The sequence below is a fragment of the Oncorhynchus tshawytscha genome, linkage group LG26, assembly GCF_018296145.1.
Source record: "Oncorhynchus tshawytscha isolate Ot180627B linkage group LG26, Otsh_v2.0, whole genome shotgun sequence".
Taxonomy (NCBI): domain Eukaryota; kingdom Metazoa; phylum Chordata; class Actinopteri; order Salmoniformes; family Salmonidae; genus Oncorhynchus; species Oncorhynchus tshawytscha.
The window spans coordinates 53,994,725-54,020,879 of NC_056454.1; the positions used below are offsets into that span (position 1 = coordinate 53,994,725).

At 41.6% G+C, this 26,155-nt stretch overlaps 1 protein-coding gene across 3 annotated transcripts; it reads left to right on the plus strand.

Moving 5' to 3' along the window:
* Positions 1–5,382: 5,382 nt before the first annotated feature.
* On the plus strand, positions 5,383–25,375 carry LOC112224883 (CASP8 and FADD-like apoptosis regulator). Of its 3 annotated transcripts, none has more exons than XM_042306915.1 (11): positions 5,383–5,620; positions 6,320–6,630; positions 6,795–6,900; positions 12,888–13,029; positions 14,651–14,718; positions 14,827–14,893; positions 15,012–15,064; positions 16,323–16,401; positions 23,629–23,818; positions 23,942–24,262; positions 24,538–25,375. In XM_042306915.1, exons 1-11 carry the CDS (start codon positions 5,582–5,584, stop codon positions 24,665–24,667), a joined length of 1,506 nt encoding a protein of 501 aa, XP_042162849.1. In that variant the 5' UTR covers positions 5,383–5,581; the 3' UTR covers positions 24,668–25,375. The 3 variants fall into 3 exon arrangements, with proteins under 3 accessions (XP_042162849.1, XP_042162851.1, XP_042162850.1); XM_042306917.1 differs by lacking the exon at positions 5,383–5,620 and adding an exon at positions 5,664–5,897; XM_042306916.1 differs by lacking the exon at positions 5,383–5,620 and adding an exon at positions 5,934–6,175.
* The last annotated feature ends 780 nt before the right edge of the window (positions 25,376–26,155 follow it).

Genomic DNA, 26,155 nt, shown 5'->3' on the forward strand with positions numbered 1-26,155 from the left:
AACTATGCCACTTGGTTTACATACTCATCTCATATGTATATACTGTACTCGATATCATCTACTGTATCTTGCCTATGCTGCTCTGTACCATCACTCATTCATATATCCTTATGTACATATTCTTTATCCCCTTACACTGTGTATAAGACAGTAGTTTTTTGGAATTGTTAGTTAGATTACTTGTTCGTTATTACTGCATTGTCGGAACTAGAAGCACAAGCATTTCGCTACACTCGCATTAACATCTGCTAACCATGTGTATGTGACAAATAAAATTTGATTTGATTTGACTCTCCTTCCAGACTCATATTAAGCATCTCCAATCCAAAATTAAATCTAGAATCGGATTCCTACTTCGCAACAAAGCATCCTTCACTCATGCTGCCAAAAAAAACCTCGTAAAACTGACGATCCTGGACTTCGGCGATGTAATTTACAAAATAGCCTCCAACACTCTACTCAGCAAATTGGATACAGTCTATCACAGTGCCATCCGTTTCGTCAACAAAGCCCTATATACTACCCACCACTGCGACCTGTATGCTCTCGTCGCCAAACCCACTGGCTCCAGGTCATCTATAAGTCCTTGCTAGGTAAAGCCCCGCCTTATCTCAGCTCACTGGTCACCATAGCAGCACCCACTAGTAGCACGCACTCCAGCAGGGGTATATTTCACTGGTCACCCCCAAAGCCAATTCCTTCTTTTGCAGCCTTTCCTTCCAGTTCTCTGCTGCCAATGACTGGAACGAATTGCAAAAATCACTGAATCTTTAAGCATCAGCTGTCAGAGCAGCTTACAGATCATTGCACCTGTACGTAGCCCATCTGTAAGTAGCACATCCAACTACCTCACCCCCATATTGTTATTTATTTTATTAAAAAAAAAAGAATTGCCCCTTTGCACCACAGTATCTCCACTTGCACATTCATCTTCTGCACATATATCATTCCAGTGTTTAATTGCTATATTGTAATTTCTTTGTCACTATGGCCTATTTATTCCCTAATCTTACTACATTTGCACACACTGTATATAGATTTTGTATTTTGTTATTGACTGTACATTTGTTTATTCCATGTGTAACTCTGTTTTGTTGTTTGTGTCACACTGCTTTGCTTTATCTTGGCCAGGTCACAGTTGTAAATGAGAACTTGTTCTCAACTGGCCTACCTGGTTGAATAAAGGTGAAATAAAAAAATATTGTATGTGGGAATGTCTTATGTTCGTCCTACATTTAGTGTTGGTACATGGAATATTCCTCAACTGCATATATCATAAATTGCTATTGCAAATAGAAGTATTATGTTCAACAACTGTCATTTTCAGATATTATTTTGACAAACTGTGGTGGTTAATTTCTGTATTACCAAATGAGGAGAGAGACAAACTTCACACACGAGTCAGAGTTATACATAAATGTAACGGTTTTCTGTAGGTGAAGTAGAGGCGGACCAAAATGCAGCGTGATTGTTATTCATGATTTTTAATGAAGAAAACTATACATGAATAAACTAACAAAAACAATAAATGTGAGAAAACCTAAACAGCCTATCTGGTGACAACAAACACAAAGACAGAAACAATCACCCACGAAACACTCAAAGAATATGGCTGCCTAAATATGGTTCCCAATCAGAGACAACGATAAACACCTGCTTCTGATTGAGAACCACGCCAGACAGCCATAGACTATGCTAGATACCCCCACTATGCCACAAACCCGATACCTAACAAAACCCCAAGACAAAACACACCACAATAAACCCATGTCACACCCTGGCCTGACCAAAATAATAAAGAAAACACAAAATACTAAGACCAGGGCGTGACAATAAACTACATCTTTAATAATAAGAGCTTTGCATTAGAAATTACTTTCAATTTCAATTCAATTCAATTTCAATATCTAATGAACCACTGAGAGTGACAACACAAAAGTACAAAGATCTTTTATAGCCAAGATACACACCTCTCAACCTACATGACGAACAACAGATTAATAGAATGGTCACAAGGTTAAGATTTGTATGAAAGATACCTATAATACATAGCAGACAGTATCTGCTGTGTCAACAGTTTTCATTGTATAGACCAGTGTCTGGCCCTCTGACTCCAAACTGGAACCGTCTCACCCTGGTACGGTATAGCACAAAAACATTACCTCGTTATCTGGAATGCTCTTTAGGTTTTATCACCCAAAGACATCGTAAATCTCCTCTGTCAGTGTTATCTCATAGAGGCTCTCCTCAGTAGAACACACACACAATAGTTAACAGAACACTCTATTCTGTCGAATAAAACAACCATTATAATGCAATACAAGCATTATAACATAATCTTGCAATTTCCACGACAAAACTCACTTTGGTGCTTACAATTCATTCTCTATTGTCATAGATTTGGTGGGCACTGTCATCTGTGATCTTTGTGATATGACTTTCTTTAAGCACGTACTGATGAAACTGTCACTTAATATTTTTTTCTAAAAGTCTACAAACGGTCTACAGTTGTGGCCAAAAGTTTTGAGAATGACACAAATATTAATTTCCACAACGTTTGCTGCTTCAGTGTCTTTAGATTTTTTGTCAGATGTTACTATGGAATACTGAAGTATAATTTCAAGCATTTCATAAGTTTCAAAGGCTTTTATTGACAATTACATGAAGTTGATGCAAAGAGTCAATATTTGCAGTGTTGACCCTTCTTTTTCAAGACCTCTGCAATCCGCCCTGGCATGCTGTCAATTAACTTCTGGGCCTCATCCTGACTGATGGCAGCCCATTCTTGCATAATCAATGCTTGGAGTTTGTCAGAATTTGTGGGTTTTTGTTTGTCCACCAGCCTCTTGAGGATTGACCACAAATTCTCAATGGGACTAAGATCTGTGGAGTTTCCTGGCCATGGACCCAAAATATCGATGTTTTGTTCCCCGAGCCACTTAGTTATCAGTTTTGCCTTATAGAAAGGTGCTCCATCATGCTAGAAAAGGCATTGTTCATCACCAAACTGTTCCTGGATGGTTGGGAGAAGTTGCCCTCGGAGGATGTGTTGGTACCATTCTTTATTCATGGCTGTGTTCTTAGGCAAAATTGTGAGTGAGCCCAACCCCACACATGAATGGTCTCAGGATGCTTTACTGTTGGCATGACACAGGACTGATGGTAGCACTCACCTTGTCTTCTCCGGACAAGCTTTTTTTTCCTGGAGAGAAGTGGCTTCTTTGCTGCCCTTCTTGACACCAGGCCATCCACCAAATGTCTTTGCCTCACTGTGCGTGCAGATGCACTCACACCTGCCTGCTGCCATTCCTGAGCAAGCTCTGTACTGGTGGTGCCCTGATCCCACAGCTGAATCAACTTTAGGAGACGGTCCTGGTGCTTGCTGGACTTTCTTGGGTGCCCTGAAGCCTTCTTCACAACAATTGAAACGCTCTCTTTGTAGTTCTTGATGATCCGATAAATGGTTGATTTAGGTGAAATCTTACTGGAAGCAATATCCTTGCCTGTGAAGCCCTTTTTGTGCAAAGCAATGATGATGGCACGTGTTTCCTTGCAGGTAACCATGATTGACAGAGGAAGAACAATGATTTCAAGCACCACCATCCTTTTGAAGCTTCCAGTCTGTTATTCGAACTCAATCAGCATGACAGTGATCTCCAGCCTTGTCCTCATCAACACTCACACCTGTGTTAACGAGAGAATCACTGACATGATGTCAGCTGGTCCTTTTGTGGCAGGGCTGAAATGCAGTGGAAATGTTTTTTTGAGATTCAGGTAATTTGCATGGCAAAGAGGGACTTTGCAATGAATTGCAATTCATCTGATCACTCTTCATAACATACTGGAGTATATGCAAATTGCCATCATACAAACGGAGGCAGCAGACTTTGTGAAAATTAATATTTGTGTCATTCTCAAAACTTTTGGCCACGACTGTACATTTATTCACTCTGTGATAGGGTTGGATCCTATATGCTACTTTTATTGTCCTGTAAATGGTTCAGTGCCTATAATTCAGGCTGTATGTGGAATGGGGCATAAAGGAAATTAACTCTACTAATAAATTACTACTAGATTATAGTGATAAGGAATACAGCATACAAATTTGGCTTGTGTATTCATTTGCCTATAACTAATCATAATTCCATTACTTTTACATAAAAAAGAGAATACTTCAAAATGGGAAGATCCTGCCATGGAAAAGACGACTGGGTGGACATAAAGTGTAAAGGAGGGGAAATAACTCCCACCATGCAGCAGGACACCTTCAGCTGTGGGGTCTTTGTAATGCAGGTTTGATAGATATATTTTCAATAATGAATGGTTAGCTGTTATGTGACAATTAGGTAAAAAACTATTTTTTATTTTTTGGTGTAGATAGCCAAGGAAGTTGCGCAGAACTTCCCCAACATCCCATCCCATCCCCTGTGCCTAGGAATGAAGACAACAGAGTTCAACAGAGTAAAGAACAGAAACTGGAAGTGCAGTCTTTGTTGTTGAAAATGTATATTAAAACCCATCCACAATGAAGAGGCTCTGAAATGTACATCAACCAGGGATAAAGAGAAAGTTAACACAGTGAAATGTTTCATACTTAATTGAACTTAAGTGTCTGTTGCCATGTTGGAAAAGATTAAAGGTCTACAATTTGGTTAATTTGTCAATATTATATTTTTATTAATTGATTTATTGGTCACCGTTACTGTGGTTACATGTTCAGTATACTGTATGTATTGTCCAGCAAACCCACTGCAGCCTACCTCACCAGCTCACTCTCCATCCCTGTTCAGTATATATATTGTCCAGCCTACCTCACCAGCTCATTCTCCATCCCTGTTCAGTATATATATTGTCCAGCCTACCTCACCAGCTCATTCACCATCCATGTTCAGTATATGTATTGTCCAGCCTACCTCACCAGCTCATTCTCCATCCCTACTTTGGACCATTAATAACATGACTCTCGTACTTTGCCCTTTTCCTTTATGGTTGATATAACGACGAAAGGAGATGTTATCTGTCTCTCTCCTATTGTGTACCACTGTTAAATACTGTGGAAAAATAAAATAAACTGGGAAAATAAGTACTTAGAACTACCAATTATTGTAGATAAATATTAAAGAAAAGGGTAAACACAACACTGGACTGAACCCCCTAATTTTCAAACTAATAATAATGTACAACAGTGTAGAAGATACATGACTAGAGGTTATGCAATATGGGTGTATATCCACTGCATGCTTCTTAGGTGTGTAATTGACATGACCAAGGAGCAATTGCAAATTTGAAACTATGTACACAAACAAGAGTGGGCAATATCCATCGAATATCCAACCTGAAACTGACTTTACCTCGGTCGGTTTGTGGTACATGGCCAATGGGGCTAGGGGCTGTTCACTATGACGTAACGCGGAGTGCCTGGATACAGCCCTTAGCGGTGGTATTTTGACCATGTACCACAAACCGGAGGTGCCATATTGCCATACAGTACCAGTCAAATGTTTTGACACACCTACTCAGTCAAGGGATTTTCTTTATTTTCAGAAGGAAGGCAGTGCTGGCAGCAGCGAAAACCATCTGGATGCAGACAAGGGTCTTTGCAGAGGAGCCTGATGGCGTGGTAACTTTCACTTTCGTTTTGAGCAGGTTTTAGCATATATTTATCAGTGACTAATTCATTAAAATACTTTATGACCAACATTGAGTCAGTTCCGTGATCCGGCCACCCAGACCGAAATTAAAGTGTAATTTCCCGCGTGGGTGGTTACACAGAATTTGAAACGATCTTCCCCATTTGCGCTTTCCATTTCGTAATTCGCGAAACTTCAATTCGTCATTATAATCATCTAATTTCTCAGTCTTCATGCAACAGATCTCGCTGTGTCCTACTCTAAAAGGTATTCATAGTTTTCATTTGCGATATAACCGACGTATGTTGTTAATTTTCTCTGAAATATTCGTGTTTTATTAACCTTTGAATAATTCATTTCTGGTTGGTTTCATGCCTCGTCTAACTTTCATTTTCTACCGTTCGCATTATCATGTATGTGCTGCCTGTATATTTTCACCTATTGGCCACATGCAGGTTCAATAATAGTAAAATATGCCTACGATAATAACTAAGGCACTAGTCTATTGAGCACAGCGTGAGACTGGGAACGACATAACTATGCACGTAAGCAGTAGTATACATATTTGCCAATTCAAGTTGCTTTTAATTTCAAATGGGCCATAGATCTATGATGCAAATACCCATTTAGAAATAATGAAGTTTACATAATTTTCTATCCATAAAATCAATCCCTGTTTTCCCTTTCAGAGACTCCTGATGAGTTCTATGGCTAATGGAGAGTTATATCAGATGATCAACAGGATATGTGAGGACCTGAGCTCAGGTGAGTGCAGGAGGCTCCTGTACCTGTGTGGATCCCTTGACACTGACAGGTGTGGTTCTGATCATGTGAGAGAGGTGTTAAATTCCTGGCTGAGCAGAGGACAGGTGGATCAGCTGTACCTGGTGGAACTTCTGTTCAGACTGAGACGCTTTGATCTCCTGAAGAAAGAGTTTCACATCAGTAAACAGGAAGTGGATGGGATTCTGGGACAGAACCAAGCTTTGTCAGAGTACAGGTGAGATTTATTCCTTAGGTTTGAATTATGCTATTGTCTTTTCCAGGATAACAACACACACCAATAGACCAAACATTCTTTACAGTCTCATTCATTGCGGTCTTCATTAGTAAATATATTACATGGAGTTCTGTCTATGAAGCTGTTCTGTTTCCTGGTTACAGAGTGTTGATGTCTGATGTGAGCGAAGACATGGGGACAGAAGACCTGGAATCGCTCAAATTTCTGCTGAGTGGTTCTTTATCCAGAGAGAGGCTGACCAGAGTTAAGGTAAAGTCTTCGTTCAGACATTTTACATTTTATTTCATTACTGACAAGCCTGATCTGATTATGTCATGAAATATTTCTGCATTGTGGGTGGGGGATTCCTGCAATGCAAATACCACTAGGTATGCTGTAATGTACTGTGTATTTCTGTGAGAACATTCTTCTTCTGCAATGTAAATACCACTAGGTATGCTGTAATGTACTGTGTATTTCTGTGAGAACATTCCTCTTCTTCTGTGGTATGTTTCCTGAGGATCTAGTTGTTATGGAATGTTTTTTATTTTATTTTAATAGATTTTCTTTTACAATGTAGTACAAAACACAAACCGAGCTGCCAGACAAGTATTGCTTTAAGTAAGACATGACAACAATAGGGTATTGCTTATGTACTGTAAGACATGACAACAATCAAATCAAATTGTATTTGTCACATGCGCCGAATACAACAGCTAGACCTTACTTGCAAGCCCTTAACCAACAATGCAGTTTTAAGAAAAACACCTAAAAAAAGGAGAAATAAAAGTCACAAATAATTAAAGACCAGCAGTAAAATAACAATGTGGAGGCTATATACAGGGTATTACAGTACAGAGTCAATGTGGAGGCTATATACAGGGGGTACCTGTACAGAGTCAATGTGGAGGCTATATACAGGGTATTACGGTACAGAGTCAATGTGGAGGCTATATACAGGGGGTACCTGTACAGAGTCAATGTGGAGGCTATATACAGGGTATTACGGTACAGAGTCAATGTGGAGGCTATATACAGGGTATTACGGTACAGAGTCAATGTGGAGGCTGTATACAGGGTATTACGGTACAGAGTCAATGTGGAGGCTATATCCAGGGGGTACCGGTACAGAGTCAATGTGGACAATGTGGCTATATACAGGGGATACCGGTACAGAGTCAATGTGGAGGCTATATACAGGTGTTACAGTACAGAGTCAATGTGGAGGCTATATACAGGGTATTACGGTACAGAGTCAATGTGGAGGCTGTATACAGGGTATTACGGTACAGAGTCAATGTGGAGGCTATATCCAGGGGTACCGGTACAGAGTCAATGTGGTCAATGTGGCTATATACAGGGGATACCGGTACAGAGTCAATGTGGAGGCTATATACAGGTGTTACAGTACAGAGTCAATGTGGAGGCTATATACAGGGGGTACCGGTACAGAGTCAATGTGGAGACTATATACAGGGGGTACCAGTACAGAGTTAATGTGGAGACTATATACAGGGGGTACCGGTACATAGTCAATGTGTACCGGTGGGGCGGCAGCGTAGCCTAGTGGTTAGAGCGTTGGACTAGTAAAATCAAATCAAATCAAATCAAATTTTATTTGTCACATACACTTGGTTAGCAGATGTTAATGCGAGTGTAGCGAAATGCTTGTGCTTCTAGTTCCGACAATGCAGTAATAACGAGCAAGTAATCTAACTAACAATTCCAAAAAAAACTACTGTCTTATACACAGTGTAAGGGGATAAAGAATATGTACATAAGGATATATGAATGAGTGATGGTACAGAGCAGCATAGGCAAGATACAGTAGATGATATCGAGTACAGTATATACATATGAGATAAGTATGTAAACCAAGTGGCATAGTTAAAGTGGCTAGTGATACATGTATTACATAAGGATGCAGTCGATGATATAGAGTACAGTATCAACGTATGCATATGAGATGAACAATGTAGGGTAAGTAACATTATATAAGGTAGCATTGTTTAAAGTGGCTAGTGATATATTTACATCATTCCCATCAATTCCCATGATTAAAGTGGCTGGAGTAGAGTCAGTGTCATTGACAGTGTGTTGGCAGTAGCCACTCAATGTTAGTGGTGGCTGTTTAACAGTCTGATGGCCTTGAGATAGAAGCTGTTTTTCAGTCTCTCGGTCCCAGCTTTGATGCACCTGTACTGACCTCGCCTTCTGGATGACAGCGGGGTGAACAGGCAGTGGCTCGGGTGGTTGATGTCCTTGATGATCTTTATGGCCTTCCTGTAGCATCGGGTGGTGTAGGTGTCCTGGAGGGCAGGTAGTTTGCCCCCGGTGATGCGTTGTGCAGACCTCACTACCCTCTGGAGAGCCTTACGGTTGAGGGCGGTGCAGTTGCCACACCAGGCGGTGATACAGCCCGCCAGGATGCTCTCGATTGTGCATCTGTAGAAGTTTGTGAGTGCTTTTGGTGACAAGCCAAATTTCTTCAGCCTCCTGAGGTTGAAGAGGCGCTGCTGCGCCTTCCTCACGATGCTGTCTGTGTGAGTGGACCAATTCAGTTTGTCTGTGATGTGTATGCCGAGGAACTTAAAACTTGCTACCCTCTCCACTACTGTTCCATCGATGTGGATGGGGGTGTTCCCTCTGCTGTTTCCTGAAGTCCACAATCATCTCCTTAGTTTTGTTGACGTTGAGTGTGAGGTTATTTTCCTGACACCACACTCCGAGGGCCCTCACCTCCTCCCTGTAGGCCGTCTCGTCGTTGTTGGTAATCAAGCCTACCACTGTTGTGTCGTCCGCAAACTTGATGATTGAGTTGGAGGCGTGCGTGGCCACGCAGTCGTGGGTGAACAGGGAGTACAGGAGAGGGCTCAGAACGCACCCTTGTGGGGCCCCAGTGTTGAGGATCAGCGGGGAGGAGATGTTGTTGCCTACCCTCACCACCTGGGGGCGGCCCGTCAGGAAGTCCAGTACCCAGTTGCACAGGGCGGGGTCGAGACCCAGGGTCTCGAGCTTGATGACGAGCTTGGAGGGTACTATGGTGTTGAATGCCGAGCTGTAGTCGATGAACAGCATTCTCACATAGGTATTCCTCTTGTCCAGATGGGTTAGGGCAGTGTGCAGTGTGGTTGAGATTGCATCGTCTGTGGACCTATTTGGGCGGTAAGCAAATTGGAGTGGGTTAAGGGTGTCAGGTAGGGTGGAGGTGATATGGTCCTTGACTAGTCTCTCAAAGCACTTCATGATGACGGATGTGAGTGCTACGGGGCGGTAGTCGTTTAGCTCAGTTACCTTAGCTTTCTTGGGAACAGGAACAATGGTGGCCCTCTTGAAGCATGTGGGAACAGCAGACTGGTATAGGGATTGATTGAATATGTCCGTAAACACACCGGCCAGCTGGTCTGCGCATGCTCTGAGGGCGCGGCTGGGGATGCCGTCTGGGCCTGCAGCCTTGCGAGGGTTAACACGTTTAAATGTCTTACTCACTTCGGCTGCAGTGAAGGAGAGACCGCATGTTTCCGTTGCAGGCCGTGTCAGAGGCACTGTATTGTCCTCAAAGCGGGCAAAAAGTTATTTAGTCTGCCTGGGAGCAAGACATCCTGGTCCGTGACTGGGCTGGGTTTCTTCCTGTAGTCCGTGATTGACTGTAGACCCTGCCACATACCTCTTGTGTCTGAGCCGTTGAATTGAGATTCTACTTTGTCTCTGTACTGGCGCTTAGCTTGTTTGATAGCCTTGCGGAGGGAATAGCTGCACTGTTTGTATTCAGTCATGTTACCAGACACCTTGCCCTGATTAAAAGCAGTGGTTCGTGCCTTCAGTTTCACACGAATGCTGCCATCAATCCACGGTTTCTGGTTAGGGAATGTTTTAATCGTTGCTATGGGAACGACATCTTCAACGCACGTTCTAATGAACTCGCACACCGTATCAGTATTCGTCAATGTTGTTGTCTGACGCAATACGAAACATCTCCCAGTCCACGTGATGGAAGCAGTCTTGGAGTGTGGAGTCAGCTTGGTCGGACCAGCGTTGGACAGACCTCAGCGTGGGAGCTTCTGGTTTTAGTTTCTGTCTGTAGGCAGGGATCAACAAAATGGAGTCGTGGTCAGCTTTTCCGAAAGGGGGGCGGGGCAGGGCCTTATATGCGTCGCGGAAGTTAGAGTAACAATGATCCAGGGTCTTTCCACCCCTGGTTGCGCAATCGATATGCTGATAAAATTTAGGGAGTCTTGTTTTCAGATTAGCCTTGTTAAAATCCCCAGCTACAATGAATGCAGCCTCCGGATAAATCGTTTCCAGTTTGCAGAGAGTTAAATAAAGTTCGTTCAGAGCCATCGATGTGTCTGCTTGGGGGGATATATACGGCTGTGATTATAATCGAAGAGAATTCTCTTGGTAGATAATGCGGTCTACATTTGATTGTGAGGAATTCTAAATCAGGTGAACAGAAGGATTTGAGTTCCTGTATGTTTCTTTCATCACACCATGTCACGTTGGCCATAAGGCATACGCCCCCGCCCGTCTTCTTACCAGAAAGATGTTTGTTTCTGTCGGCGCGGAGAAACCCGCTGGCTGCACCGCTTCGGATTGCGTCTCTCCAGTTAGCCATGTTTCCGTGAAGCAGAGAACGTTACAGTCTCTGATGTCCCTCTGGAATGCTACCCTTGCTCGGATTTCATCAACCTTGTTGTCAAGAGACTGGACATTGGCAAGAAGAATGCTAGGGAGTGGTGCACGATGTGCCCGTCTCCGGAGTCTGACCAGAAGACCCCTTCGTTTCCCTCTTTTTCTGAGTCGTTTTTTTTTTTTTTGGTCGCTGCATGTGATCCACTCCGTTACACTGGTTGTAAGGCAGAACACAGGATCCGCATCGCGAAAAACATATTCTTGGTCGTACTGATGGTGAGTTGACGCTGATCTTATATTCAGTAGTTCTTCTCGGCTGTATGTAAAGAAACCTAAGATGACCTGGGGTACTAGTGTAAGAAATAACACGTAAAAAAACAAAAAACTGCATAGTTTCCTAGGAACGCGAAGCGAGGCGGCCATCTCTGTCGGCGCCGGAAGTACACCGGAAGTAACCGGAAGGTTGCAAGTTCAAACCCCCGAGCTGACAAGGTACAAAATCTGTCGTTCTGCCCCTGAACAGGCAGTTAGCCCACTGTTCCTAGGCTGTCATTGAAAATAAGAATTTGTTCTTAACTGACTTGCCTAGTTAAATAAAGGTAAAAAAACAATAAAAAAAATGTGGAGACTATATACAGGGGGTACCGGTACAGAGTCAATGTGGAGGCTATATACAGGGGGTACTGGTACAGAATCAATGTTGAGGCTATATACAGGGGGTACCGGTACAGAGTTAATGTGGAGGCTATATATAGGGGGTACCGGTATAGAGTTAATGTGCGGGGGCACCGGTTAGTCGAGGTAATTGAGGTAATATGTACATCTATGTAGAGTTATTAAAGTGACTATGCATAGATAATAACAGAGAGTAGCAGCAGCATAAAAGAGTGGGGGCAATGCAAGTAGTCTGGGTAGTCATTTGATTAGATGTTCAGGAGTCTTATGGCTTCGGGGTAGAAGCTGTTTAGAAGCCTCTTGGACCTAGACTTGGCGCTCCAGTACCGCTTGCCGGCATGGGTGGCTGGAGACTTTGACAATTTTTAGGGCCTTCCTCTGACACCGCCTGGTATAGAGGTCCTGGATGGCAGGAAGCTTGGCCCCAGTGATGTATTGGGCCGTTCACACTACCCTCTGTAGTGCCTTGCGGTCGGAGGCCGAGCAGTTTCCATACCAGGCAGTGATACAACCAGTCAGGATGCTCTCGATGGTGCAGCTGTAGAACCTTTTGAGGATCTGAGGACCCATGCCAAATCTTTTCAGTCTCCTGAGGGGGAATAGGTTTTGTCTTGCTCTCTTCATGACTGTCTTGGTGTGTTTGGACCATGATAGTTTGTTGGTGATATGGACGCCAAGGAACTTGAAGCTCTCAACCTGCTCCACTACAGCCCCGTCAATGAGAATTGGGGCGTGCTCTGTCCTCCTTTTCTTGTAGTCCATAATCATCTCTTTTGTCATGATCATGTTGAGGGATTGGGTATAGGGTAAGACATAACAACAACAACAGGACAACAATATGACAGTTACAACAACAAGTGGTGTTCATAATCAGTGTATGTCCAGAAGATCCAGAAACAGATGTTCTGGAATGTTTTTGAACCATTTCATATCCTTTCTCTGTGTGACAGAGTTTCCTGGATGTCATAGTTGAACTGGAGAAGCTGGACAGAGTGTCTTCTGAGAGGGTGGAGCTGATAGAAAAATGTCTGAGGGACATCAGCAGGGTTGACCTGGCCAGGAAGGTCAAAGGGTACCGGAACCTGACATCAGGTAAGAATTAGGAAAAGGCCCACCTTGGCATTCTGGAGGACTTCTGGATATCTGGGGCCATATCAAGATTAGATTAGGATCCAGGATCTCCATATACTCATTGTGATCTAAGTGGCTAAATGGATTCTTCAGTGCATTCGGAAAGTATTCAGACCCCTTGACTTTTTCCACATTTTGTTACCTTACAACCTTGTTCTAAAATGGATTTTCTGTAGCATTGAAGGTCCCCAAGAACACAGTGGCCTCCATCATTCTTAAGTGGAAGAAGTTTGGAGCCACCAAACTGGGCAATCGGGGGAGAAGTGCCTTGGTCAGGGAGGTGACCAAGAACCAGACTGACAGAGCTCCAGAGTTCCTCTGTGGAGATGGGAGAACCTTCCAAAAGGACAACCATCTCTGCAGCACTCCACCAATCATGCCTTTATTGTAGAGTGACCAGAAAGAAGCCACTCCTCAGTAAAAGGCATGACAGCCCACTTGGAGTTTACCAAAAGGCACGTAAAGGACTCTTAGTCCATGAGAAACAAGATTCTCCGGTCTGATGAAACTAAGATTGAATTCTTTGGCCTGTATGCCAAGCGTCACGTCTGCACCATCCCTATGGTGAAGCATGGTGGTGGCAGCATCATGCTGTGAGGATGTTTTTTCACGGCAGGGACTGGGAGACTAGTCAGGATCGGGGGAAAGGTGAACAGAGCAAAGTACAGAGAGATCCTTAATGAAAACCAACGTTCTAGCCATTGCTGATCCTCTTTTAGTTTTCCTTTGGTTTTGTCTTGTCTTGTATCACACCTGGTTCCAATCCCCCTCATGTCCTTGTCGGTGATTGTTTGTTTGTAAGCTATGTGCAAGATATGTTCTGGTGTGCGACGGGTTTTGCATCCACTTGTATTATTTTGTATCTTTTGGTTTTCAGAGTTTTTGAGCACTTATTAAACTGCTCCGTTTATACCAAGTTCGCTCCTGCGCCTGACTTCCTTCCACCAGCACGCACCCATTACAGAATCACTGACCGACTATGGAGTCAGCAGGAGCAGGTACACCGGTTATAGGGGTGGAGGAACGCGTCCGGGAGCACACAGGAATGCGTCACAATCCTGGCACCGCCATGGGACAGGAGTGGCTTCGGGACAAGTCTCTGAATGTCCTTGAGTGGCCCAGCCAGAGCCTGGACTTGAACCCGATCGAACATCTCTGGAGAGACCTGAAAATAGCTGTGCAGTGATGCTCCACATCCAACCTGACAGAGCTTGAGTGAATCTGCAGAGAAGAATAGGAGAAACTCCCCAAATACATCTTAATACTCTTATGTAAAAGTCATATTTCAGTTTTAGTTTTTTTATACATTTTCAAATATTCCTAAAAACCTGTTTTTGTTTTGTCATTATGGGGTATTGTGTGTAGATTGATGAGGACAAAAAACAATTTAATCCATTTTTAGAATAAGGCTGTTATGTAACAAAATGTGGAAAAAGTCAACGGGTCTGAATACTTTCTGAATGCACTGTAAAATCAGAACTCCTACTCTCACTCTTGATACTAATATGGCCCTTGTTCTCAATCTGAACCACCTCTGTTACATCCCGTTTGGAAATACTTCTTCCTGTGCAACTTGTTGTAGTTGGAACACCACAACATAGACCAGTGGTGATGACTCACCAGGCCCAGCAGCAGTGGATCAGGACTCCAGTGAGTCACTACTACACTACCTCCTCTTGAAACAGGGACACCTTCCCTCGCCTCTACTACAGCTTTCTATAAAGGATGTTTCCTCTAACAGTGATTTCTGTCCCTCAGTCCAACCCCATGCCCACTGCCTCCCCTGTATCATGCCATTCAAGACAAGAGCAGTCCACACAGAACAGTAAGTTACTTTCATTCCTCAGGAGAGGTTTCTTTAAAATACCAACTGTTTATCATGATTAGTGTTCATTAAAAAAGTATATCCTCTGTAGAAAGCAGCTGTTATTCTGTCATTTTAGCTCCAGAGAACGAAAACATTGCAGAGCCTGAAAGAAAAAGGCTGTTCTACCAGGTAATATACATAGTGTTCTACCAGGTAATATACATAGTGTTCTACCAGGTAATATACATAGTGTTCTACCTGGTAATATACATAGTGTTCTACCAGGTAATATACATAGTGTTCTACCAGGTAATATACATAGTGTTCTACCAGGTAATATGCATAGTGTTCTATGAAGTAATATAAAGGTAATATACATAGTGTTCTATCAGGTAATATGCATAGTGTTCTGTCAGGTAATATAAAGATAATATACATAGTGTTCTATCAGGTAATATGCATAGTGTTCTATCAGGTAATATACATATTGTTCTACCAGGTAATATAAAGGAAATATACATAGTGTTCTAACAGGTAATATACATAGTGTTCTATCAGGTAATATACATATTGTTCTACCAGGTAATATACAGGTAATATGCATAGTGTTCTAACAGGTAATATACATAGTGTTCTATCAGGTAATATACATAGTGTTCTACCAGGTAATATACATAGTGTTCTATCAGGTAATATAAAGTTAATATGCATAGTGTTCTACCAGGTAATATACATAGTGTTCTACCAGGTAATATACATAGTGTTCTATCAGGTAATATACATAGTGTTCTACCAGGTAATATACATAGTGTTCTACCAGGTAATATACATAGTGTTCTACCAGGTAATATAAAGGTAATATGCATTGTGTTCTATCAGGTTTTATAAAGGTAATATACATAGTGTTCTAACAGGTAATATACATAGTGTTCTATCAAGTAATAAACATAGTGTTCTATCAGGTAATATAAAGGTAATATACATAGTGTTCTATCAGGTAATATACATAGTGTTCTACCAGGTAATATACATAGTATTCTATCAGATAATATAAAGGTAATATACATAGTGTTCTATCAGGTAATATTAAGGTAATATACATAGTGTTCTATCAGGTAATATACATAGTGTTCTATCAGGTAATATACATAGTGTTCTATCAGGTAATATGAAGGTAATATGCATAGTGTTCTATCAGGTAATATAAAGGTAATATACATAGTGTTCTATCAGGTAATATACATAGTGTTCTATCAGGTAATATGAAGGTAATATGCATAGTGTTCTATCAGGTAATATAAAGGTAATATACATAGTGTTCTATCAGGTAATATACATAGTGTTCTACCAGGTAATATACCAGTGAATATATATTCGTCCCTTTCGGGATGAAGACCTTACGTGCGTGGTACATTTACAATAATGTGCCTGCCCCTCTGTTCTGTAGAGCCCAGTGGATGTTTACAGGCTCCAGTCAGACCCACGGGGTGAATGTCTCATCATAGACTGTGTTGGCAGTGATGGAGGTGAGAGTCCACATGCTGAGTCTACTGTAGAGACAGATAACACATACTGAGTCTACTTTAGAGACTGATAACACATACTGAGTCTACTGAGTCTACTGTAGAGAAAGATAACACATACTGAGTCTACTGTAGAGACAGATAACACATACTGAGTCTACTGTAGAGACTAATAACACATGCTGAGTCTACTGAGTCTACTGTAGAGACAGATAACACATACTGAGTCTACTGTAGAGACCGATAACACATGCTGAGTCTACTGTAGAGACAGATAACACATACTGAGTCTACTGTAGAGACAGATAACACATACTGAGTCTACTGTAGAGACAGATAACACATACTGAGTCTACTGTAGAGACAGATAACATACTGAGTCTACTGTGGAGACAGATAACACATACTGAGTCTACTGAGTCTACTGTACAGACAGAAAACACATACTGAGTCTACTGTAGAGACAGATAACACATACTGAGTCTACTGTAGAGACAGATAACACATACTGAGTCTACTGTAGAGACAGATAACACATACTGAGTCTACTGTAGAGACAGATAACACATACTGAGTCTACTGTAGAGACAGATAACACATACTGAGTCTACTGTAGAGACAGATAACACATACTGAGTCTACTGTAGAGACAGATAACACATACTGAGTCTACTGAAGAGACAGATAACACATACTGAGTCTACTGTAGAGACTGATAACACATACTGAGTCTATTATGGAGACAGATAACACATACTGAGTCTACTGAGTCTACTGTAGAGACAGATAACACATACTGAGTCTACTGAGTCTACTGTACAGACAGATAACACATAATGAGTCTACTGTAGAGACAGATAACACATACTGAGTCTACTGAGTCTACTGTACAGACAGATAACACATACTCAGTCTTCTGTAGAGACAGATAACACATGCTGAGTCTACTGTAGAGACAGATAACACATACTGAGTCTACTGTAGAGACATATAACACATGCTGAGTCTACTGTAGAGACAGAAAACACATGCTGAGTCTTCTGTAGAGACAGATAACACATGCTGAGTCTACTGTAGAGACAGATAACACATACTGAGTCTACTGTAGAGACAGAAAACACATGCTGAGTCTTCTGTAGAGACAGATAACACATGCTGAGTCTACTGTAGAGACAGATAACACATACTGAGTCTACTGTAGAGACAGATAACACATACTGAGTCTATTGTGGAGACAGATAACACATACTGAGTCTACTGTAGAGACAGATAACACATACTGAGTCTACTGTAGAGACAGATAACACATACTGAGTCTACTGTAGAGACAGATAACACATGCTGAGTCTACTTAAGAGACAGATAACACATACTGAGTCTACTGTAGAGACTGATAACACATACTGAGTCTACTGAGTACTGTAGAGACAGATAACACATACTGAGTCTATTGTGGAGACATATAACACATACTGAGTCTACTGAGTCTACTGTAGAGACAGATAACACATACTGAGTTTACTGTAGAGACAGATAACACATGCTGTGTCTACTGTAGAGACTAATAACACATACTGAGTTTACTGTAGAGACAGATAACACATGCTGAGTGTACTGTAGAGACAGATAACACATGCTGAGTCTACTGAGTCTACTGTAGATACAGATAACACATGCTGAGTCTACTGTAGAGACAGATAACACATACTGAGTCTATTGTGGAGACATATAACACATACTGAGTCTACTGAGTCTACTGTAGAGACAGATAACACATACTGAGTTTACTGTAGAGACAGATAACACATGCTGTGTCTACTGTAGAGACTAATAACACATACTGAGTTTACTGTAGAGACAGATAACACATGCTGAGTGTACTGTAGAGACAGATAACACATACTGAGTCTACTGTAGAGACAGATAACACATGCTGAGTCTACTGAAGAGACAGATAACACATACTGAGTCTACTGTAGAGACTGATAACACATACTGAGTCTACTGAGTACTGTAGAGACAGATAACACATACTGAGTCTATTGTGGAGACAGATAACACATACTGTGTCTACTCTAGAGACATATAACACATACTGAGTCTACTGAGTCTACTGTAGAGACATATAACACATGCTGAGTCTACTGTAGAGACTGATAAAACATACTGTGTCTACTGTAGAGACAGATAACACATACTGAGTCTACTGAGTCTACTGTAGAGACTGATAACACATACTGAGTCTACTGTAGAGACAGATAACACATACTGAGTCTATTGTGGAGACAGATAACACATACTGTGTCTACTCTAGAGACATATAACACATACTGAGTCTACTGAGTCTAGTGTACAGACAGATAACACATATGTGATGCTGTAACAGTGATATTGTGTGTCAGTAACAGTGATGATGTAACAGTGATGATGTGTGTCAGTAACAGTGATGATGTAACAGTGATGATGTGTGTCAGTAACAGTGATGATGTAACAGTGATGAGGTGTGTCAGTAACAGTGATGATGTGTGTCAGTAACAGTGATGATGTAACAGTGATGATGTGTGTCAGTAACAGTGATGATGTAACAGTGATGATGTGTGTCAGTAACAGTGATGATGTAACAGTGATGATGTGTGTCAGTAACAGTGATGATGTAACAGTGATGATGTGTGTCAGTAACAGTGATGATGTAACAGTGATGATGTGTGTCAGTAACAGTGATGATGTGTGTCAGTAACAGTGTTGATGTGTGTCAGTAACAGTGATGATGTGTGTCAGTAACAGTGTTGGTGTAACAGTGATGATGTGTGTCAGTAACAGTGATGATGTAACAGTGATGATGTGTGTCAGTAACAGTGATGATGTGTGTCAGTAACAGTGATGATGTAACAGTGATGATGTGTGTCAGTAACAGTGATGATGTAACAGTGATGATGTAACAGTGATGATGTGTGTCAGTAACAGTGATGATGTGTGTCAGTAACAGTGATTATATAACAGTGATGATGTGTGTCAGTAACAGTGATGATGTGTGTCAGTAACAGTGTTGGTGTAACAGTGATGATGTGTGTCAGTAACAGTGATGATGTAACAGTGATGATGTGTGTCAGTAACAGTGATGATGTGTGTCAGTAATAGTGATGATGTAACAGTGATGATGTGTGTCAGTAACAGTGATGATGTAACAGTGATGATGTGTGTCAGTAACAGTGATGATGTGTGTCAGTAATAGTGATGATGTAACAGTGATGATGTGTGTCAGTAACAGTGATGATGTAACAGTGATGATGTAACAGTGATGATGTGTGTCAGTAACAGTGATGATGTGTGTCAGTAACAGTGATTATGTAACAGTGATGATGTGTGTCAGTAACAGTAATGATGTAACAGTGATGATGTGTGTCAGTAACAGTGATGATGTAACAGTGATGATGTATGTCAGTAACAGTGTTGATGTGTGTCAGTAACAGTGATGATGTGTGTCAGTAACAGTGATGATGTGTGTCAGTAACAGTGATGATGTGTGTCAGTAACAGTGATGATGTGTGTCAGTAACAGTGATGATGTATGTCAGTAACAGTGTTGATGTGTGTCAGTAACAGTGATGATGTGTGTCAGTAACAGTGATGATGTGTGTCAGTAACAGTGATGATGTGTGTCAGTAACAGTGATGATGTAACAGTGATGATGTGTGTCAGTAACAGTGATGATGTGTGTCAGTAACAGTGATGATGTAACAGTGATGATGTGTGTCAGTAACAGTGATGATGTAACAGTGATGATGTGTGTCAGTAACAGTGATGATGTAACAGTGATGATGTGTGTCAGTAACAGTGATGATGTAACAGTGATGATGTGTGTCAGTAACAGTGATGATGTAACAGTGATGATGTGTGTCAGTAACAGTGATGATGTAACAGTGATGATGTGTGTCAGTAACATTGACGATGTGTGTCAGTAACAGTGATGATGTGTGTCAGTAATAGTGATGATGTGTGTCAGTAACAGTGTTGGTGTAACAGTGATGATGTGTGTCAGTAACAGTGATGATGTAACAGTGATGATGTGTGTCAGTAACAGTGATGATGTAACAGTGATGATGTGTGTCAGTAACAGTGATGATGTAACAGTGATGATGTAACAGTGATGATGTGTGTCAGTAACAGTGATGATGTGTGTCAGTAACAGTGATTATGTAACAGTGATGATGTGTGTCAGTAACAGTAATGATGTAACAGTGATGATGTGTGTCAGTAACAGTGATGATGTAACAGTGATGATGTATGTCAGTAACAGTGTTGATGTGTGTCAGTAACAGTGATGATGTGTGTCAGTAACAGTGATGATGTGTGTCAGTAACAGTGATGATGTGTGTCAGTAACAGTGATGATGTGTGTCAGTAACAGTGATGATGTGTGTCAGTAACAGTGATGATGTGTGTCAGTAACAGTGATGATGTGTGTCAGTAACAGTGATGATGTGTGTCAGTAACAGTGATGATGTGTTTCATTAACAGTGATGCTGTGTGTCAGTAACATTGATGATGTGTGTCAGTAACAGTGTTGATGTTTGTCAGTAACAGTGATGATGTAACAGTGTTGATGTGTGTCAGTAACAGTGTTGATGTGTGTCAGTAACAGTGATGATGTAACAGTGATGATGTGTGTCAGTAACAGTGTTGATGTGTGTCAGTAACAGTGTTGATGTGTGTCAGTAACAGTGATGATGTATGTCAGTAACAGTGTTGATGTGTGTCAGTAACAGTGATGATGTGTGTCAGTAACAGTGTTGATGTGTGTCAGTAACAGTGTTGATGTGTGTCAGTAACAGTGATGATGTGTGTCAGTAACAGTGATGATGTGTGTCAGTAACAGTGATGATGTGTGTCAGTAACAGTGATGATGTGTGTCAGTAACAGTGATGCTGTGTGTCAGTAACAGTGTTGATGTTTGTCAGTAACAGTGATGATGTAACAGTGATGATGTGTGTCAGTAACAGTGATGATGTAACAGTGATGATGTGTGTCAGTAACAGTGTTGATGTGTGTCAGTAACAGTGATGATGTAACAGTGTTGATGTGTGTCAGTAACAGTGATGATATAACAGTGATGATGTGTGTCAGTAACAGTGTTGATGTGTGTCAGTAACAGTGATGATGTAACAGTGTTGATGTGTGTCAGTAACAGTGATGATGTGTGTCAGTAACAGTGATGATGTAACAGTGATGATGTGTGTCAGTAACAGTGATGATGTAACAGTGATGATGTGTGTCAGTAACAGTGATGATGTGTGTCAGTAACAGTGATGATGTGTGTCAGTAACAGTGATGATGTGTGTCAGTAACAGTGTTGGTGTAACAGTGATGATGTGTGTCAGTAACAGTGATGATGTGTGTCAGTAACAGTGATGATGTAACAGTGATGATGTGTGTCAGTAACAGTGATGATGTAACAGTGATGATGTGTGTCAGTAACAGTGATGATGTAACAGTGATGATGTGTGTCAGTAACAGTGATGATGTAACAGTGATGATGTGTGTCAGTAACATTGACGATGTGTGTCAGTAACAGTGATGATGTGTGTCAGTAACAGTGATGATGTGTGTCAGTAACAGTGTTGGTGTAACAGTGATGATGTGTGTCAGTAACAGTGATGATGTAACAGTGATGATGTGTGTCAGTAACAGTGATGATGTGTGTCAGTAACAGTGATGATGTAACAGTGATGATGTGTGTCAGTAACAGTGATGATGTAACAGTGATGATGTAACAGTGATGATGTGTGTCAGTAACAGTGATGATGTGTGTCAGTAACAGTGATTATGTAACAGTGATGATGTGTGTCAGTAACAGTAATGATGTAACAGTGATGATGTGTGTCAGTAACAGTGATGATGTAACAGTGATGATGTATGTCAGTAACAGTGTTGATGTGTGTCAGTAACAGTGATGATGTGTGTCAGTAACAGTGATGATGTGTGTCAGTAACAGTGATGATGTGTGTCAGTAACAGTGATGATGTATGTCAGTAACAGTGTTGATGTGTGTCAGTAACAGTGATGATGTGTGTCAGTAACAGTGATGATGTGTGTCAGTAACAGTGATGATGTGTGTCAGTAACAGTGATGATGTGTGTCAGTAACAGTGATGATGTGTGTCAGTAACAGTGATGCTGTGTGTCAGTAACATTGATGATGTGTGTCAGTAACAGTGTTGATGTTTGTCAGTAACAGTGATGATGTAACAGTGTTGATGTGTGTCAGTAACAGTGTTGATGTGTGTCAGTAACAGTGATGATGTAACAGTGATGATGTGTGTCAGTAACAGTGTTGATGTGTGTCAGTAACAGTGTTGATGTGTGTCAGTAACAGTGATGATGTATGTCAGTAACAGTGTTGATGTGTGTCAGTAACAGTGATGATGTGTGTCAGTAACAGTGTTGATGTGTGTCAGTAACAGTGTTGATGTGTGTCAGTAACAGTGATGATGTGTGTCAGTAACAGTGATGATGTGTGTCAGTAACAGTGATGATGTGTGTCAGTAACAGTGATGATGTGTGTCAGTAACAGTGATGCTGTGTGTCAGTAACAGTGTTGATGTTTGTCAGTAACAGTGATGATGTAACAGTGATGATGTGTGTCAGTAACAGTGATGATGTAACAGTGATGATGTGTGTCAGTAACAGTGTTGATGTGTGTCAGTAACAGTGATGATGTAACAGTGTTGATGTGTGTCAGTAACAGTGATGATGTAACAGTGATGATGTGTGTCAGTAACAGTGATGCTGTGTGTCAGTAACAGTGTTGATGTTTGTCAGTAACAGTGATGATGTAACAGTGATGATGTGTGTCAGTAACAGTGATGATGTAACAGTGATGATGTGTGTCAGTAACAGTGTTGATGTGTGTCAGTAACAGTGATGATGTAACAGTGTTGATGTGTGTCAGTAACAGTGATGATGTAACAGTGATGATGTGTGTCAGTAACAGTGTTGATGTGTGTCAGTAACAGTGATGATGTAACAGTGTTGATGTGTGTCAGTAACAGTGTTGATGTGTGTCAGTAACAGTGATGATGTAACAGTGTTGATGTGTGTCAGTAACAGTGATGATGTGTGTCAGTAACAGTGTTGATGTTTGTCAGTAACAGTGATGATGTAACAGTGATGATGTGTGTCAGTAACAGTGTTGATGTGTGTCAGTAACAGTGATGATGTTCTTCTTCCCACCAGACATGTTGGTGGAGATGTTCAGCGGGCTCCAATTCAAGGTGACCCTGGTTAAGTGGCCGAGAGTGTGGGATACCCTGTCTCTTCTCAGGCAGGCTGCCCAACCGAGGCAGACCCAGGAAGTTGATGCCTTCGCCTGCTGCATCATCAGCCGTGGTACTGCTACCGACCTGCTGGCTACAGACTCTCACAGGTTGAGCATGGAACTCGCCACACCTGGGTTGTGGGTTTGATTCCCACTGGGCCCACCCATACTAAAATATGTATGCACATTTTGGCATATCTTATTATAATTATTGTACATTTTATTTGACAGGCTCGGGGTGCGTCTTGACACGGTCCGACACCTCTTCACCCCTGACTACTGCCCCAGGCTGGCTGGCAAGCCCAAGCTGTTCTTCATCCAGACCTATAGTGTGTCAGGCCCCCAGGACTGCTCCTCCAGGCCCACGGGTCACCCTGCTCACAGGGAGGAGGATCTGGAGACAGACGGGTATGGGGAACCTCTCAGTGTGGAGACAGTCCCCACCGACGCAGATGTCTTCTGGAGCCACTGTTGGACAGATGAGGGTCAGCTGGAGGAGAAGGACCATCGGTCTGTGTACCTGCAGGCCCTGAGAGAGGCAGTTCAGAGGAGGTACTGACTGCAACATGTCAATCAAACAGAGATGTTTCAGTCATAGATATTGAAAATGAGCCATCCTGTTGTTCCTGCCCAGAGTGAAATGCTGATTGTTTTGCTCACTGGGATCTCTCTGGTTTCAGTCTTCAGTTTTTGCAGTATGTTTAATGGTACAACATTTAGACAAAAAAGCATCAAAGATTACATTTCATGTTTGCTTTTATTGCACTGAATAAAGTAATGCCCATAGTGTAATCATGAATGACACGGTTCCTTTGCTTTTCTTGCAGGAGAACACATCTAGTGGATGTCCATACAGAGATGAACAGGGTGATCTTCGACCACAACAGAAGGAATCCAGGAGCCAGATACAACATTAATCTGAGACACACACTCAGGAAGAATCTCTACATGTTATAGATAGACATAATATAGTTTGCTCTAATGTATAACCACTGAGCAGTACTAGATTCTATTATACAGTATACAACAGCACCCTCTACTGGCAGCTTTTGATAACCACAACAGCACCCTCTACTGGCAGCTTTGATAACCACAACAGTACCCTCTCCTGGCAGCTTTGATAACCACAACAGCACCCTCTACTGGGGACAACTGTCTTGCATCACATTGAGCAGCTAGCGAGGAAGTAGTGCAATCAAAACACATTCAGTATTTTATTACTATGTATTTATTCAAAACATATGTTTTTCTTTTTACTGAAGGATGGATGAAGGATTTGAGAAAATAATGTGAATTCAGATCTGTGCATTTTAAAATGTAGCCAAGCCTGATAAGTAGTAATAAAACATAGACCTAAAATACTTTATTTATTCACCTAGATGGGTTAGGGTTAATCCTAACCCTAGATGGGATAGGAAAGCTAATTTTCTATGCATTTTCAAAACATATGACTGGTATTTCGGGGAAGTTTATTTGAAATCCACCATCACAATGTTATAATGCGATCGTAAGGAAAATGGAGTCCCTTGAGAGGGCAAGAACAAGATGTATGTCAGAAGAAGTGCAAAAGTATCATAAACTTTCGTATACTTCCGGCGCCGACAGAGATGGCCGCCTCGCTTCGCGTTCCTAGGAAACTATGCAGTTTTTTGTTTTTTTACGTGTTATTTCTTACATTAGTACCCCAGGTCATCTTAGGTTTCATTACATACAGTCGAGAAGAACTACTGAATATAAGATCAGCGTCAACTCACCATCAGTACGACCAAGAATATGTTTTTCGCGATGCGGATCCTGTGTTCTGCCTTACAAACAGGACAACGGAGTGGATCCCATGCAGCGACCCAAAAAAACGACTCAGAAAAAGAGGGAAACGACGCGGTCTTCTGGTCAGACTCCGGAGACGGGCACACCGTGCACCACTCCCTAGCATTCTTCTTGCCAATGTCTAGTCTCTTGACAACAAGGTTGATGAAATCCGAGCAAGGGTAGCATTCCAGAGGGACATCAGAGACTGTAACGTTCTTTGCTTCACGGAAACATGGCTCACTGGAGAGACGCTATCCGAGGCGGTGCAGCCAACGGGTTTCTCCACGCATCGCGCCGACAGAAACAAACATCTTTCTGGTAAGAAGAGGGGCGGGGGTGTATGCCTTATGACTAACGTGACATGGTGTGATGAAAGAAACATACAGGAACTCAAATCCTTCTGTTCACCTGATTTAGAATTCCTCACAATCAAATGTAGACTGCATTATCTACCAAGAGAATTCTCTTCGATTATAATCACAGCCGTATATATCCCCCAAGCAGACACATCGATGGCTCTGAACGAACTTTATTTAACTCTGCAAACTGGAAACGATTTATCTGGAGGCTGCATTCATTGTAGCTGGGGATTTTAACAAGGCTAATCTGAAAACAAGACTCCCTAAATTTTATCAG

Excerpts from the sequence above, each read along its gene's own strand:
- LOC112224883 (XM_042306915.1), top strand. The coding sequence starts at position 5,582 with ATGCAGACAAGGGTCTTTGCAGAGGAGCCTGATGGCGTG. Across the intron at positions 5,621-6,319 it reads CAGAGGAGCCTGATGGCGTG|AGACTCCTGATGAGTTCTAT; the intron begins GTAACTTTCACT and ends TTTCCCTTTCAG. Across the intron at positions 6,901-12,887 it reads AGAGGCTGACCAGAGTTAAG|AGTTTCCTGGATGTCATAGT; the intron begins GTAAAGTCTTCG and ends TCTGTGTGACAG.